We start from the raw sequence: 18,930 nt of genomic DNA, 5'->3' as shown, positions 1-18,930 counted from the left end.
AATTCGGCAGCTGTTATCTATGGCTGCTGGTAAAAGCGAACGGCTTAATCAACGCCCTACGTTTACGGATCACTGCCTCTTACGTGTGTTTTTTTAATGATCACCCGTTATAATTAAAACTGTGCCGCCATCTACCGGTCCCTTAACACACTCCCAGCACGATACAAATCAATAAGGGCACATTTCCTTCGCCATACTGTCATGATTTTTCTTATTTCTTATGGTTCTTTTTATAACTAAAAATCGACAATAATTCGAATAAATGCACTGAAATTTCCACGCGAACTCATTGAGGCTATAAAAATAACCTCATTACAGGGGGCACTTTAGCGCTTAACGACTGTTTGATGGAAACTCGAACTAAGTAAAACTTTGATAAAACATAATGAAAGGCATTCCAAAGTCGAACTTGTTGTATTATTTAAAAAGTTCCAAAGGTAGCGACAGTGACGGTCTTAGAGACCACGGTCCGTGACCGGAATTCGTACAACCTTTTCGATGGGGCTCCCTGAGCCGTCTGATGCATATTAAAATACAATCACGTACTTTTATAATACGGTTATTAATTTACATATTGCCATAGAACTTTTAGGAGATAAGTTTCTATGCTTCAAAGTACCGAAGGGAATAAGAAAGCCCTAAGGGTATGCCACGTTAGATAGCATTAAATAACGGTGATTCAAAGAAACCGGACGTGAAACAAAGTTGGGGGAGTAATTTATCGCATCCCCAAACCAGCTTCGATTTCGAACGTGATAAATCGCTATTAAGTTAATATTCTTGTTTAGATTTACAACTCCTTCACTGGCTATTACAATTTCCAATAATGCTAAGTTTTAATGTGCCCGCTTGATTTAGCTGCGGATTGTGTTTCCCTCTAGGAAAATTAAAGTTTATTGTAACTATTGGGTTTGAGATAAAACCGTATCAGAACGCTCGGTATTTAAGCAAGGCTGTTAAAAATTTCGAAAAACAACTCGACAATTTCCAGTTTCAAACTGAGCTGAAGGTTAATGGAGGCTTAGATAGATATCCACTTCGATTTCCAAAAGATATACATGCCCCATTCGAATGTGTGCCTTGGGATTTAAAGTCTTCTTGCCTGGATTTGTATTGTTTCCTTTATAGATTCTGATGTGGCTATTTTATTACTTGAGACATTGTAATCGATAAGATCAAGGGAGATTACATCAGGTTCATTAAACCCCAAGGGGAAAGAAAAATCACCAAATTGGAGAGAAGTTTCTTGACAATTAGGTGAAATAATTTCATTTCTGGATTAAAGCCGTCATGTTTCTGAGTTTGTTTGCCAATTAAGACAGAAATTGAGTCTACAGAATTAAATTGAATAGACAGAGGGTCCTCTCGCTTTCAGGCCTAATTAATTTCGCTCTAATTCTGCATGTTTCATTTCGGTAGTATATACAAGGCAAAAGAGAATTTCATCTTTTTTATTAAACACATACTTAGGACCATTTTCAACCAATTAGCCAGATTATAAAAACGAGAGGCGAAGCCTTTTCACGGACTTATACAAACGGAAGCAAAAAGCGCACTTTTGCAGATCTCTTCGAATTTTCCGACTAATTTTTCAAATTCAGTCCATGTACTAATAAAACCCTCGTAGAGCCGCGTAAGTAATCCGTAGCTATGGGCATGAATAATGACAAACTCATAAAATTTTAACAAGCTTTTGCGAACGGAAGTTGATGGTTCCCGGGAGGCCCACTTCCATTGTCTTTTTATTTTCTCGCATTTAGCAAAGATGATTTTTAAGCTTCTCCCTTGGAAGTGCTCGAAACGCTGAGTGTGGTAAGTAATTTTTATTTGTTATCTTTTGAGAACTGAAATTCATTAAAATGATGGAGGAGCCGCTGTAAAAGTGAAATATGTGGCTGTGCTTGTAGAGGACCTTTGATATTTGAAGTGGAAGTCACATAAAGTTGTAATAGGTTTTTAGAGGGAATGATTATGCACTTAATTCTTCCTCGTAAATGATTAAATTTGAATGGGAAACGGAGGGAATGTTTATATTGAGATAATCCTTCAAAACAGAGGTTCCAAAAATGTAAAAATATACAGGGAGTTCTGTTGCAAAACGTGAGCTACAGGATTTAGCAATTAATTTGATTCGTCATCAGACGAGCACATAAACATAGAATTTTGGCATTTCAAGCATAAATTAGGTCATTTGATCATTTTTAATCTCCGCAATGTTCAAAATAGGAACTTCGCATGCGCATGGACACTAGTATTACCTGTTGCGAGAAAAAATGACACTTTAATCTACTTCCAAACAGTGGCGTGTCGAGAACAAATTTAAGGCGTGATGCTTCTCTAGTTTTCATGCAACACCAATCAATTTCACCAGAGACGTAGACATCAATGTTAATACCTATTATTTAAAAAATTACACATAACCCTATTGGCAAACAGAGACGTACGGGAATGAAATATAAAAGTGTGATTTTTCCCATTAAAACAACTTTAACTTGAAATGTTTAATTTCAGAAATTGTCAATGCACGCCAATGAATTCCACCTGGGGGTAGGCATTAGAATCACCTATTATTAGGGAAATTATCACTCTGATGCATTCTCACACAGAGGCGTACGAGGAACAAATGCGAGATGCGATTTTGCCAAATGAAAAGTTATTGACCAAAAAGACAAATTTGAACATTTTTCTCCTGTACTATAATTTTCAATGTACTTACGACAATGAATTTCAATGTAGGAGTGGTTATTATTAGCTAAGAAAATGGAATTTTTTATCTATTATCAGACAGAGGCGTACAAGGAACAGGTCTAAAGGAGTAATTTTAAAAACATATCGATGGGATATATTTAAGCATTTTTAAATTCTAAAGTTTTCAAAGTATCCCAATCGATTTTACCAGAAATGTAGACACTACTATTACCTATCTCTAGAAACTTGGCTCACTAGTTTATTTCCAGACAAAGGTGTACGGAAGGCCGATATAAAGGAGTTATTTTACCTCTAAAAAGAGCTTACTCTAACTGGCGAGATGGATTTGAGAATCTTTGAGCTCCGAATTTATCAAGATACGCCACTGAATTTTATCATAGGCGTATGCATAAGTATTACTTATTGACCGAAAAACCTGATTAATCGTTGAGAGCAATTGAGGAAATTATTTTTTATGATATACAGGGTGTAACATAAGTAGGAGTTTTTCTTTTAACACGATATTGACTTTAGAAAACTAAACAATATTTTCATATAACATTTTTTTTGAAATCTCAAAAACAACCGAAATATACACCTATGAAAGTTTTAATAAGTACCACATCTTTAGGTACTGCTCACTCTGGGATTGGCTACAAAAGGTGTTCGAAATTGTAGCCATTGGTTTCATTTGCGCAAATTGTCGCTCGCCTTATCCACGACTCTGTGCGTGCTGTTGGAAGAGATTGTTTTTCTCTAATATCAACAACATATCCACCAATTCATGATTCGAGTAACTACGGGTCATGGTCAATTTAATAGTATCAATAGTGATAGTTTATCAAAATAACCCCTGGAGCTAAACTCTACGACTGATTTTTAAGCGGTATGGGTAAATTGCATAAAAACAGTAAACATTAAATGTTTTTTGCGTTTTTACAATAGTTGATCATTTTTTGTGGGACATTTTATTTAATTTACATTGATGCATTTTATGCAGGAATGGATTTAGATTTTATACAAATATTTATTAAAACTCATCTGCGCATATTTCGTTTTTTTTGAGAAATTAAAAAAAATGTTATATAAAAATATTGCTTAGTTTTTTGAGATCTATGTCATGTTAAAAAGAATACCCCTACTTATGTTACACCCTGTATAATATGTTGAACTTCATAGCAGTGCTTGGAAATGGTTGGTGATGGATCTAGTGTAGGAATATCCAGTCCAAAACAACGAATAAAGCGCATTCCTATTCACGGATATATGACGCAATGCTACCAATGCCTCAAAGAACGATCGGCCTAAACATGATTATTGCTTAGGTCAGTGTTTTTCCCCTTTTCTGGCTTAGCGATAAGAGTAGTCTAAAAATCTAAAGTTAGTCTATCGCCTGTCGGGTATATACATATAACGATCGTTGATAATAAGAAATAAAGGTTTATGCCTACAATTTGATTTTTACTGTCACACCATTAGACGGTCTGGTTAAAAAGGATTTTTCAACATCTAGGAATATTTATATCGCCTGAGATGACGATTCCAAAAAATAAATTGCAAAAGCAGAAAAATATACACAGGGTGTTTAAAAGCAAAGTTTTTAGGTTGCAAACAGGAATAATTCTTTTAATCTAAACTAAAACAACTACCTCTCAATATCTTTACATAACGCTTCTTCCTGTATCTAAGATAAAAATAAAGGGGCACAATTCAAAAAAATCTGCACATTACAGCGATTCCATTCATGAGGTTACGCACTTTGGCATATTGATAAAAGCCACCCTTCAAAATAAAAATTTCTTCATACTTTACCCCAGTCTTTGGTGGCACTCTGAGAGATGACAGTGCTTTATTCTATTCGGGGCTTTCGACAAACTCGCGATATTTCAGGCAAACATGCCCTTGTTTCCTTTTTAAAAGGCTTATGTTTCAAAATCGTCGTGCTTTAGTCGAATCTCAGATTTCTCTAGCTTACTGAAATCACATAAAATTAAGCCTTTAGCCTTTAGGATGGAACCAATTGTAAATAGCAAATATAGAAAACCAACTATGGGTTTAATTTTTTTTGTGGAACCAGCAAACCTTATATCCTGTTCAGGGCAGCATTTTGCCTTTAGATAAATAATTCATAAACCGCCGAAGCATGCCACCCTCTTATATAGAAAAGCAATTTTGTATGAAAAACCCTGGATTCTATAAAAAAAAATATTTCGAGCGAAATTTGATATGATTGCCTTTTTGGTATTTGATTGTAAGCATCCGCGCGAGGGGAAAAGTACGCCATGAATTGATTGCGATGATGTAAACTGAGCCAATTATCGCTGGGTAGATTTGTTAGGGACATGTTATTAAAAGTAAAAAAAAATAACTCTCTTCAAGGAAACTGTTGTAAAGAACAGGATTTTTTTAACATGATTGCAGCGTCAATCAAGAGAATGTGTAATTAGCATGTGCCTTCTTTAGAAGCTACATTTAATTCCCGGGTGCTCATCAGTTTGTTGGGAAAATTATATATACATTTGACCGATTTCAGGCACAATTTTCTTCGGCACCAATTAATATCAAGGACTCAGTATAATAATATGGGAATGTTATTCTATACCTATGGGAAATGTAATACAAATTAGCCTCATTCCGCAGTGAGTTAGAAAGCAAACATTGGTCTGGCGTGTTTCTGTTAGGGCTCTAGCAATGATCGACGTTTCAATGCTTAAAAATATTACGTTACTTCGGGCGTGGTTAAAGTTATTCTCCAATAAAAACAATTTCTATGTTTTTATAATTGTTATTAGATATGGAAAGTAATTTGATATTTTCTTACAGCTCTGATAATTTGTTGTTTGCTTCAAGAAAATTTGGCATATTTGGCAACAAAAAAACGAATTGCGGTTTAGCAATAAACGTGATCCCTTGACACGCTGTCCGTGCACGTTCTTATTTCACCAAGCAGAAAATTGAATTCCTCCACAAATAGATGAAGACACTTTTACACCGCTTTTTCTATTCCTTCAGGGACTTATTGTGACTTTCTCTCCTACCTAATTTATTTACAAATGAAGCACCCAATATCAGAATCCTGCTTTTGCTCAAAATCCAATTACTGTTTTTACCCAAATTGGAACAAATCTGTTTCGTAGTGCATGGTAGGAGGTGGATCTCTATTTGATCTATCGGTAATTTCGCAGATTACTCGACACCTTGCAAATCAAATATTACTGCAGCTATGCAGTAAATAAAGCCTGGGCTTTGGAAAGCAAACGTGTGGGTCATGGAATCAATTGAAACTTCTCCGTTGTGGTCGCTGACCGAAAATGAGTAAAGAGGATTTTAATGTCGTTACCCCTTGTACACAATCATCGAAATTGCCGCCCTTTCTACAGAGACGTTTCTATTTGCAGGAATCATTAAAAATTAAAGGGGATTTCACAGCAGTTTCGCCGAACGAGGGATTTGCGCACGAATTAATTTTAATTAAAGCTGAGAGGTATTAAACGTTTAATAAAATATTAACGAATTAGGGATTTGTTTCAGTTTTCGGAGGCAATTCCAGTCTCAATGAAAATGTCGACTTTCATTATTACAGTGTATTTTTCTCTTTCCTAAAGGACTCTGCCTAGTTTTAACACTAAAATTCGTTTTTTGCGACAGGGACACCGTGTACGTTTTTAAGGCAGGGACGTGCGAGGAGCAAGATCCGAATTAAAGTGATGACGAGGACGAGTCCGACGAGTCGGTTTGAAAACTGTCATGACGATCCAGTGACTATTTCGAAATCAGATGAAACGAGTGTCTTACGTGAACATCAATTTTCATGGAATGCAGGGGCGAAGAGCAAAATTCAAGTTAAGGGTTAAGGAACTCTTCCTACGTCCTCCTGTTTGCGACCTTAATGTACGCTTCTTGACTAAGTTTATTTATATATATTTTTATAAACCATACGTTTACTCTTTAATGGGACCATTTAACCATAAATATTCCAATAGGCATTACTAACCATTTTCGAGTTATGGGAGCATTCAGTACGAATGCTCGTATTTCTGTATTTTAAAGAACTCTCCCAACATCTTCCTGTTTGCGACCCTAAAACACACTTTTTTCCAATAGAACACCCTGTATATTTTGAAACCTTTGGAATCGCATCTTTTTACCTTTCTATCTTTTGCAGGATTCCGTTAAAGCACAGGCAAAGTTGGCCAACAATCCTGGTACCCCAAATTGGTATGTTCTTTCCTCGTCCAACTTATGTGATTAAATACGGACAAAACATAATCAGTTGGTGTTCCGAACTCCTATCACTCGTCAGCTGAAATCGCCTCAAAGTGAATTTCTCATCTCTTCCCCTCTGTTTAAAGGTACAAATTTGTGGTTTATTTTGGCAACGCGGTGCAGCCATCTGTAAATTGCTGGCAGTTGACGTCAGGATTGTTTAGAAACAAATGCCAAACGTGGCGTTGCCATTTTCTGGATTTTATCTAAACAAAAGAAACCGATGACTTTTGTACTGATATATTAAACAATTTTTTTAAAGTCAGATTTCTTCTTCCGTGACCGATTCTGCATCAGCGGATAATTTAACAAACAACAAAGGAAATTTCAAACTATTGATTGCTCGAAACTGATGCGATCACGTTTGACACCGAAGCAAAACGGTTTCTCCTTTTTCGATTGTGGTTAAATTAGAGCGTGGTCTATCGGAAGTACTCGAACCGATGTCAAAAGCAAATGTGCAGGAAATAACCGAGCTGATTCGCTTCCCTCCTCCTCCTTCTTCACAGCACTTTTGGCCTTTGTATACCACAACTCACCAATATGGAAAATTTTAATTAATGACGAATTTTCCTTTTGAAAGCCAAATTAGAGATAATAAAAATTATCCCTTATTTTGAAGAGGGAATAAAGGGGAAGCAACACGACTCAATTAAATTGTGGTTTTACCACGTGTGACAACAAAGAAAAGGAGGCATTTTCTGGAAGGCTTTTTCTTGGATTGCGGTTAAATTAAACGCTTAAGCTGTCGGAGTCGCTAAAATTGCTTTCAAAAGCTAAGAAAGGAGAACATTGGGAACCAGAGACGTTCCCTTTGGAAAGCAAGTTTGATTATTTTTTCCGGGTTTTCCTGAAAAAAAACTTTGCTCTAATTGCATTGGAAGTCTTTAGGGTAACTGTAAAAGCGAGCTGATTGATTGAATTCTCCAAATTCTTTAAAGATTTGATAGAGCAGTAGTCACATTTTTTTGGACTATCTACATATAGGTACCACTTCTTGGCGTTCTCCTCCATTTAAAAACAAAAAAAGAATGTTTAAAAGTGAAGTATTAACGGACAAAAATGTTTACAAAAAATATATAAAGTAATTTACTTGAAGCGGGCAGTTTTTCCACCTTAGGTATCATCAGACTTTCATTGCCACTCAAAGACGTGTCATAATGAGAAGATGCACATGTGGTGTCTGGCTTCTTAGTTTATTAAATTTCGTATCCGACTACATCTGCCAAGACTGGTAATAACACACCATGCCGTGTTTTTTGCGAGATGTTTTGGGTTCTAATAACAAACAACCAGAAATCTGGGAGTTAAAAAAATTTATAATGACGGCTATTTTTAGCATAAAAATTGAGTTCAATCCGTAGATGATATTATGTTGTATAGGTAAAATCACATTTTCAATTTTCCGTGATTTTTTAGGATTTGGAAAAATTAGGTCTTTTCGCAGTTATGAGGGGAATTAGCGTTTTTTCCTATAATAGAAGGGTCGCTTTATTGTTATCATTTATATGTTACCCCCAGCGAATGAATGTTTAGAAAGAGGGTTCATGCAGGGTAATTTTAGATAGGGCGTTTTAAATGATATTTATAATTTTGTTTCATAGCTCAACAGAATGCTTATAGTTGGCGAGTTGAAGCCCAAAATGTTAGTAAATATAAATACAAGCAAATAGTTATATAAATCGCTAAACAAAAAATTATTTTTTGTTTAGAATTTTAGGGGATTACCGAAAATTGATTTAATTTCAAATCCCTTGCTATGCAGTATTTGGGTATGTAAGAGAAATTCGAATTTCATATACCAGAACGAAACACGTTTTACAAGGAAATATCTTAGGATTAAACATATTATGCGATTTGGTCCTTTTTCGACTGCTGTAATACTTAAAGCGATAGCGGCTGCCATTTTCGAGATATTGTCTCTTAAGTGAATGATATAGAGGAAAAAATGCCACTTTGGGGGATTTTAGAGGAGAAAAGCGCCACTACAGTGCATCATTCGGCATGTTATTTATACTCTTAGATGTTTTCTGAGAAATAGGAGTGGTTGAAGGTGATTAAAAAACTTTTTTTCTAACAGAATTTAAAGAAATCGCCTAAACCACTACATATACATATACAATTGAGGATAATGTAGAGTATAGAAAAACACCGGCCTAAATTTTAGAATTATCGAGAGAACTTGGAAAAAGTTCGAAAATTTAAAAAAAGTTTCGTTGCGTCATTATAATTTATAAAGAAATGAAAATTGAATAATAAAATTTGAGTTTTTTTACGTTTATTTTTTCAGGTACAATACGCTTCCGAATCTTGGCAAGATCCTACCGACTCACCCAGTATATAATAAAATATGCTTTTATTTGCCATTATAGAGATTTTCAATTTGCAAATTTAAGGAGTGATATTGCAAAATGTCACACTAATGAAATTTAGGGAAAATGCAAAAAAAATTATGTTTTTTTAAGTAAAAAATTCTGGCGGGATTTACAATTTTTAATGGGTCGAGAGAAAAAGTAGCCATGTAGGTCTCAAAAACTGCCTCTATACCTCAGGTTTCTATTCCAACCTCAATAAGTATTGGAAATCATTGGAAGTTGAACAATTAAAAAAAAAAAAACCTTTTTGCCCTTTCCAATGCATTAAACGCCATCTGCCAGAAAGTGGCGTAAGTTTCATCCCGCAAAAGCCAAGAAAGTTCTACTGGAAAATATCTACAAACAAAAATCAATATCCCTGGATATCCCCCCAAAACAGGTTACTACACAAGTGCAGCAGATCCAGTAAACTGGATGCAGGGAAGGCAGGAGCAAGGAACGCGAGAGATATACACCAGAAGTCAATTTTTTCATGTTAAAATTAAAAAAATAAGCGTCTATAACGAAGAACAAGTTTATTACTTCGTCGTCTTGCATCTGGAACATTGTATGATATTTACAAAGGCACCTTAATAAAATTATTACCTAAACACATCTGTGTTCTGTGCACATACACAAAAGTAGTTCCGGGACTAAAACCAACAACCTTGCTATATCCAGACACGATGAAATTAATTTTCTTGGTATATAATCGGGTATAAGCAATTATCTAGGTATATCATACCTGTCGCAATTAGAGTTATCAAACGCCCAAAAACTTCTACATGTAGACCTTCGTCTAAAGGACTAGAAAGGGCAGCTTATGCTCCTGAATAGGGCGTAGGGGACGCAACATCTGCCGCATTCATATTGAACCTTTTCATACGTAAATTCGATTTTTGCCCATAGATTTCTGTTATGAGGTGTATTGCAGTGCCATAACAAAAAGCACCATTTTCCTTTTAAATCGGAACAAATAAAGGGTGGAGGTGGAAAATTCAATCGGGCATAGGGAAAGTGGGATGTAACAGATATTACAAGAGGGGGTGAGGAGAAAATGCATTAACAGTGAAAGCTTTTGCCAGTAAAATTCTATTTATGCCAGAAATAGATCGCACCTATTAGCTGCTATTATTTCATCGATCGGATGTTGTGAAATTGGAGAATGCACCACCCTTATGCATGCTTATCTTGCCAGATAGAGTTACTTCTTTCAGGGGGGTCGGCAAGAACATGGTAGCCAATGGGAAAGAGTTAAGATAAAAGTACTATAACTTCAGTAATCGCTTCAGGTGATTTGATGGGTGTTAAGAGGATGAGACATGCCTAAGTTTGTATATTGCCATAGTAACAAAACCAACCCCAATCGTCAAAATTTTTCAAAAAATTATTTTGCTAAAAACACCATTAAAATGGATTTGTAGATTCAGAACTTTAATTGTTTTACCAGACTGTTTATGTCCTGACTGTGTTTCTTGGAAAAATGTATTTTTTCCTTTTGTTTAACATCCTCGTTGCACTAAAGAAAACGTTCGAATATCTAATAAAATCCCATCGAAGGCTCAAAACTTTAAATTGTTTATAAGACGCGAAAGACAGTTTTTTAGCAATACTACGTTCTAAAAGACACTTTGGCCAGTGGGATTTCACATGAAATTAATATGAAGCAATTTAGAGAAAAAAAACGGGGCTGTTTCATAATATTCCAATGGCGCCACAACACTTTATTTCGTGAAATTTACTATTTTATTTAATAATCCGGAACTTTTTGATTGTTCAAAATAGTATTTCTAAAATTTACAAGTCCTCTACTTTAAAATTGTTAATCTCTAAAAGAGGATACCTGAAACTCTGAATTGCAGATACTTGAAACTCCTGAAAATTTATGCCACATACGGAGCAACAATAGAAGTTAATGAAAACATATTCAATTGCTGCCTGAAGTTTCAATGGCGTTACCAATTTTTTAAATTTCGATTATTGAAAACAAAAACTACTCTATTAGAAAACTCATAACTTCAAAAAAGGTCTCCTATGTCACTGGAAATTGACGTCATAAATAGAGCAGCTAAAAAAAATAATTAAAAAAAATCCTGTTGTTTTCTGAAATGCCAGTGGCGCTACTAATTTTTTTTCATTAATTTCAACTACTGAAAACAGAATTTCTTGGAATTTACATTTAAAAATTAGTAACTTCAGAAAAAGAGTGCTGCGCCTCTGGAATTGGAGGTTATAGAGAGAATTATTATTGGAAAAGTTAGAGGAAAATATTCAGCTGTTTCCTGAGATTCGAGGAGCGCTACTAAATTTTTACATTGTAGATTATTGAAAGTAAAACTTTGTGGAATTTGCAATTACTTTATTTAAAAACTCGTAACTTCACAAAAAGCACCTATGCCATCGGAATTTAATTAAAAATTAGAGGGACGTACCAATTTCTTCTGAACCTTATTTATTTAAAACATAATTTTCTGAAAGTGACACTTAAAAATCTGTAACTTAAGACTTCTTTACCATTGGAATTTGACGTCACATATTGAAAAGCTCCAGAAGATAGAGAAAAACACTTACCTGCTTCATGAAATTTCAGTGGCTCTACCAAATTTCATGTGTCGATTATTGAAAACAGACTTTTTTTATTTGCAACTACTTTAGTTAAAAATCGCTAGTTACAGATAGAGACACTTAGGCACTGCGGCATTAACATTAAACATAAAACAATTATAGGAAAAGTACAGTAGTAACACTGGACTTTCAACTTTGATTTTCTTTCATCCAAAATAGAATTCTGTAGGTGCACGACACACACTCAGGGAAAATTAAAAGGAAACCGTACAATTAGTGACAATTAGGGGTAAAATCCCCCGATCAAAAACAAAGATTGGAACGATGGTTAGGGTGATTTATGGCATTCCTGCATAATTAGACAGATTGAAATATTTCTTCGCCCCAAGATTCACATTCTCTTAACAGGTCATTCAAAGAAAGTCTGGATGCTTTGGAATTTCATTTAGGGGAACTTCAACCCACCTGATTCCATGTTCTTAAAGGTGATCAAATAAGGATCAGCAGGACGGAAAGTTTTAATGTTACATCACATTCCCAGGTAGAACCCTATACGATAACAAAGACTATGTCCACCCCCATAAAATGGCACAGTTACAGCCCAAAATCAATACAATAAAATCTACCTGATGCCATGGGAAAATCACGAATTCAGTGCCGGTACCCGCAATTTTAATCATAATAATTGTGGTATTAACATTCCGTCCTTATAAGTCTTTCTTTCGTCAAATGCAAACCGATTAGTGCATCAGGAGCTTCCGCTTTTAAACATCTGGATTGACCATTAAAACATGGGTCGTGACCTACCAAATACGACGCCTTGATGCAGTTAGTTATGTAAATATTAACTGTTTTTCTCATCAAACCTTAACACTTTCAAATGCACATCAAATGCAATGGACGTGCATCCGTCATTGGATGGCGCCATGCATGGTTGAAAAGAAAGCTTATTTGACCTTCTGTTTTCGTTTTAATGATGGTATAAATATACGTTTTAGATTTTGGTGAGTTAGTATTAAAGTAACATTTACCTTTTTCTTACTTTTTAATAGTGTTTATCCGGACGTGTGTGGGTTTCCCAAAAAATTACAATGTTTCATCCAAATTACTAATATTCATAATTGCTTCCTATTTTCGTTAACCAAGGTCAGCATGATTTAGAGAGAGTGTTTTGCAGTTATCAAATTATTTAGCCGACGTGTTTATTAGCTAATGGCGCTCTATTTATTCCCGTGAGCTTCAACTAGGATCTCATCATTGACACCCTGGATTAGCAGTCATTTGCTTGAAAAATTAAATAGCAGCAATTTTGACTTATTAGCTATCCATATTTCATTAATAGATTGTTTTTCAAATAATTCCTACAGGAATATTCGTCCATGGAGAAAAAGGCTAACTGAAAGGAGTTTTGCAACAAAAAAACCTGAAAGTAAAATAATAACAATCCTCTAAAGTAAATGTAAGTTTGTAACGCAGCTGTCAAAATTTTAGCACAGGGAGAATACACAGGCGTTCAATTGTTTTGCGCAGCTACATTCGAAATTCACATCTGATACCGCTTTCCTTCATGGGCAAAAAGTACGGTTTTTTCCATATTCGTTTAACTCACATTTTGACACATTTGTCGGACTTTTTTGAGTGATACTTTACCTCCTTTTGCGCTGAGATACGGTTACGCATACACTTCAGGACAAGTCTCAAATAACCGCACCATGAAATCCTGTAATAAAGCAGCGATGCGCGGTTCAGCAATATTGGATTACGTAGTGTTAACCAGTATAATCCTCTTTAAAAACATCCACTTTTCGCATTTTCAGAGCTGCTGAAATGCATTGATGCAAATCTAAACCTTAATCTCCCTTTGAGTCTTCACCGACTTAATCATCTAAGATGGGAACCTAATACTTTGGTCTTGATAACCTACAAACAATTAAACCTTTTATAACATTACGAAGGCTATGATAAGGTTTTGCCATTAGCTGCAAATAAATAGTTATGTGCGGGGTATATTGAGGTGTAAACTATCTTGACGACCTTAAAAGCAAATAATTTGGACCTTTAATGGTTAGTAAAAGGAACTATAAAGTAGTTTACCGATCGTTATAGGGAAGGCGGAATTATGGCCTGATCGAGGATAGTAAAATTCAAATGAAATTAGAATTTGTGGTAATGAGTTTTGGGCTAAAAATTTGTAGTTTATAATACAATTGATACCACCTAAAATAGGCCAACGCATAAATAAAGTAATTATCAAATTGTAAAACTGACTGAAATTACATGAAACAGTTAAATATTTTTAAATTAAACTAAATTTTGTTTTCAATAATTATTGAGAATGAAAATAACTTGATAGCGGCACTGGAATTTCACTAAACAAGCGAATGTGCTTCCCAATTCTCGTATATTTTACTCTATATATCATTATTATCATGCCAAATTCCAATAACACATGTAGTTCTCTTTAGCTATGAAATTTTAATATAATGCGGTATATTTGTCCTTTTGGTTAAAAGATGTAGATGATCGCGAATGTAGTAAAGAACTGTTTTTATTTAATCTTGACAACTACTTAAATAAACTAATTTGACAAAAAGTAGCTATTCGCAAATACTCTAAAAAATAATAATAATTGGTGGTTTGCCAGACCTATCTATGACAACAACCAGATTATAATACACCTATAAATAAACTAATTATTAACAATTAAAAAAGAACAAGTAAGGAAGTAAATCAGGTACTCACAATCAGCACCTGACCTAAATTACGTGCACCACATATTTAACAAAATTCTGTTTTTAATACTTCACCAAGAATACAATAATTTTGGACCACCACTGGAATTTCATGAAATGGATTTTTTCTTAACTCTTTCTGTAGTTGTCCAACAAATTACGCTAAATTTCAGTGGCGTAGGTCTCTTTTTCTGAAGTTATGAATTTTTAAATAAAATAATTACAACCTAAATAAAATTTTGTTTTGAATAATTATTGAGAATTTGACGAAACAGCTAAATATTTTTCCTGAATTTTTCCCACAGTTATTCTACCTGCAACGTAAAATTTCAATAGCGTGGGTGTGTTTTTCTCGAGTTACAAATATTTAAGTAATGTTATTGGTTTCGAAGGAGTTTATTTTGAAGAAACGATAGCACAAAGATTTGATAGCATCAATGGAATTTCATAAAGCATATGAATATTTTTTATCAACTAGATTCCAAAAATGGAAAAATTCATAGGATGATTGCAGTTAAGATCCTAAATAGGAAAATACTAAGGAAAATACTAGAAAAAGTGGATTCTTGAACACATGCGAGTACAAATGTTGCGGAAAAAGCCAAATATTTTAGCAAAATCCATTTAACAATAAACACGCAAGCTGTCCAACGCGTTCACAATCCCATATAAATTCCTGATCTGTTTATTTTCGTATTTACTCTATGTATACATAATATAACAAGGGAGATGCACTGGGAATTACTGGACCAGGAGCGTGGGAATCGATAGCAATATTACATGTTTTTTTTTTAAATTACAGTTTCAATTATTGGATAAAAAACGGAGGTTAAACTACTGCAACAATTCTCTAAAAAAGAATAAAATGATGATAGTAACATTTGGTACAATGATGAAGTCACGCTCAATTAACCATATATGGGACGTCATGGGTATCGACATTAATCAGCGTGATCTGGTGTTTACAGTTTACCGGATGAAGAAGGAACATTTTATTGCTGTTTTAATTTTCTTACTAATAGAGAAAAATTGAGTAAATACAACAATTTTTCTAGAAGGGAGAGAATACGATAACGCACCGGGTCATATCAGCTAAGACCAATTCCAATTCGTTTTTCGAGACAACTTTTACGATTTTAAATTATACAAAACTACACGAAACATCTAATAATTTCTGCGCATCCCTTATTACGATCCGAAACATGGAGGGCCGAAGCCGAAGCACTCACCCTGCGTCTTTCCTCTATCGATCTTCCAGACCACGCAAAAAAAATCCCGTGTCACCTGGACGATAATGACGACACGCACGTGTACGTATCACTATTTAAAAATCGCTCACTATCCTTACTAGTTTCGAAACAAACACTGATGATGACCCCTTCGAGCGCCACATTTTAGCCCTTGCATTCAAAGTCCGCTCGATGGGAATCCGATGCGCACATCGGCTGTGCGCAGTTTAGTGTTTACTAGCGCGAATGATGATGAAGCTCACGTTTGATGATCCCAGAGATTTCGTGACGGTGCGGCACATTTGTGTGTCAATGGCACTTCGATCTGTTGCTGAACCCGCAAAAATGAGGTTTCTGAAGAAACTACAGCAATTTTTAAAAAGTTCTGCAAATTCGAGTTGCTCTGTGCAGGTAATAGAACATATTGTTTTTTGCGGTGAATGACTCCAGCGTGTTTTTCACTTGGCAGCTGGGCACTGATTTAGCCAAAGTAACGCAATGTTGCCAAAAATTTTTGAAATTTGTGTCTTCGTAATGTATGGTAGAATTTGTTTTACCTATAAAATAAAGTTAAATTTAAACCCAATTATGATCTGTACAAATATTCACAATTTAAATAAAAAAAAAAAAAAAATTGTGACCTGTAAAATAATTAAAAATTCTGAGACATAGCTGTCATTATTTTTGCATTATCGGTATAGGCGAACTGTCAATTGTTTCGCAGCATTTCGCATAGCTGTGTTCGAAACTCCACATTTAATACCAATTTTAGATTATTTTTTAAATTCCTCTAATTGATATTACCTTACACCGCCCTTTTCCACGTTTTCACGCCACAGTCAAAAACAAAACAACCCTTAAACCTTGCAGATTTTTTTGCCACTTAAATCCTAGTAGATTTTATAATATGTAAATCACAGACAAACTCATAACTTCTTTCTACAACTGCGCACACATCAACCACATCACACAGAGGGGTGATAACGAAAAAAATCCCGAATTGGCATTGGGGGTTGGATTTTCACAGTATGGCACCCCTCATAGCAGAGTTCTTGGCTATTGCTTTAGGGGTTGTAAGTGGAGTTTTGCCACCATAACGTCATTATTAAAATATAAAATTGCTGAGACTTTAAGATGAAGGAAGGAGATTAACATTGAGAAGAAGGTACCTGGTTTGATGAGGTTTCAAGTGGAAGTTAGGGGATCTAAGTCAGCGACTTTGAAGGTTTTTACGAGTGAATTAAAGACTGTAAATAAAGGGTTAAATTCACCTAGCAAGACCTAATTATTCCAATTTCCGTTTGTAACGACCACATCCGGTGTTCGCCAACCATATCTCAACCATAATCTACCCTCAAGACACGCAATATACATACAATGGGTTTGATTTTATTTATCAGTTTTCGTGAGATCATATGACATATGTTTCAATACCATGATGGTTACACTGGCGTGAAAACCCATTAAAATGGCCAATGAGCTAAAAACTAAATTTACCAACGTTAGGCAAAATATTGTATTTGCCTAACGTTTTATGCCAATGAAATGATATGGGCAGACTTCTATCTAGTCTCATGTTTACAAAAAAAAGAGCAACGCTATGTTGCCATTCTGCATGTTTTTTGTTTACTAACATTTGATAGCACATATTTAGTTAGTACACATTATTCCTTGAAAATAAATGAAAAGTTTACATTGATTGGTCAAGAACCAGAGGCGTGCGCAGAGCAACGAAATTGAATCAAATATAGAATAAAGTTGAAGTAAGTATTTCACGATTTGAAATATGCCTCCAGACACGTTTCGACAAGTCTCATGTTAAAACATGAAAAGCGCCATGTTGCCATTCTGCTTTGCTACCTTTTGCGTATAGGTTTAAATGTCTTCAACCAATGGGAAAATGTCCATTTTGTAAATACTTTCATATAAAGAAGGAAGTTGATGGGATTATAAAACACGATTGAATGCTGGCAACATCGATTCAATGAGCCCCCCCTTAAAAAAACAAATGAGCATTGACATGTTGCCATTCCAATTTGAAGATTTTTTTGTGTCTGAATTTAGCATTCGCATAATGAGGAAAGAGGTAATTTTGGTGGTCCTTAATCATCTCAAATAAAGGTAAAATTTAATTTGTCTATTACACGCTTGCAAGGACAAACTACGCAGGCTTAGTTTTGACAAGTTTCGCATTAAAATTGAATAAATGTAGAACGCGATGTTGCTATTCTCTTGGCTGATTCTTGCTATAGTACGCATTTGACAATCAGGAAATGCTACGAAATGGCTGAGTCGGCAATACTGTCCTAACTTTGACACATTCCCCTCCAGAGACAACTGAACAACGCGCCGTTGTCATATTTAACGATTATTCATTTTTTGTCGTTTGTGTTTGTAACGAGTGGAAACTAACTAAAGGGGATTCTGCCAGTAGGAAAAGCAGTTTCTGCAATAACAAATAAGCCCATGATCCTGTCTTTTGAATTTGTGAACTAACAAGAGTTCGACTGATTGGTTTTCATGTCGGAATACTATCAGTACTCAATGGAAACCTCGAGCTTATGCCTTCAAGTGGGAATCCATTATTTGCAACAAGGCCACATTATGTGCAATTCATGCCCTATGACTGATTACCCTTTGTCGTGCTGGATTCACTTGCAGAAAGCTGAACCAGCTTGGAAAAGGGATGGCCCACCAGGGACCCATTCCACCCCTTTCGGCACGAGCGCCCTGTGTGTGTGTTTATATGATTAGATCATGTTGCCGGTTTTAATGCAGGCGTCCAGTTTACCCTCAGGGCTTAAATCCTGGGAGGAATTCTGATAGATAATTGCGATACTGAAAACTGAAGAAATCCGGCTTTGATTAGATCACGTGGCAGCTTAATGAATGCAGCCTTATCGTGCCTTGACTCGTTTAAAAAATATATTAATATGCATTGCTTTTAGGGGAGATATACAAAATGTGAATTAGCAGTGCCATGCTTTAGAGTTCCTCACTCGGCATGACTGGAATCTCATTTGTTTTTCTTATACCGTTAGGTGATTAGAATCGATGTATAAATCTGAGCATAGATCCTAAAAGGTTGGCCAAAGA

At 35.2% G+C, this 18,930-nt stretch overlaps 2 protein-coding genes across 2 annotated transcripts in view; both read right to left on the bottom strand.

Moving 5' to 3' along the window:
* Positions 1-16,206, bottom strand: part of rdo (reduced ocelli) — a 33,545-nt gene extending 17,339 nt beyond the window's left edge. The window contains exon 1 of the mRNA XM_066404014.1: positions 15,835-16,206. The gene's annotated coding sequence lies outside the window, so the exon portion shown is untranslated. The remainder of the gene's footprint in view (positions 1-15,834) is intronic.
* A 2,378-nt stretch (positions 16,207-18,584) lies between these two features.
* The window catches only part of LOC136418118 (cytochrome P450 4e2-like), a 3,364-nt gene continuing 3,018 nt past the window's right edge, over positions 18,585-18,930 (bottom strand). The window contains exon 5 of the mRNA XM_066404075.1: positions 18,585-18,679. Coding sequence (XP_066260172.1) covers positions 18,585-18,679 — 95 coding nt within the window. The remainder of the gene's footprint in view (positions 18,680-18,930) is intronic.

Source organism: Euwallacea similis, chromosome 32 (assembly GCF_039881205.1).
Source record: "Euwallacea similis isolate ESF13 chromosome 32, ESF131.1, whole genome shotgun sequence".
NCBI lineage: Eukaryota > Metazoa > Arthropoda > Insecta > Coleoptera > Curculionidae > Euwallacea > Euwallacea similis.
The sequence above is the reverse complement of the archived record's forward strand: the minus strand, read 5'-3'. Positions and strand labels throughout refer to the sequence as shown.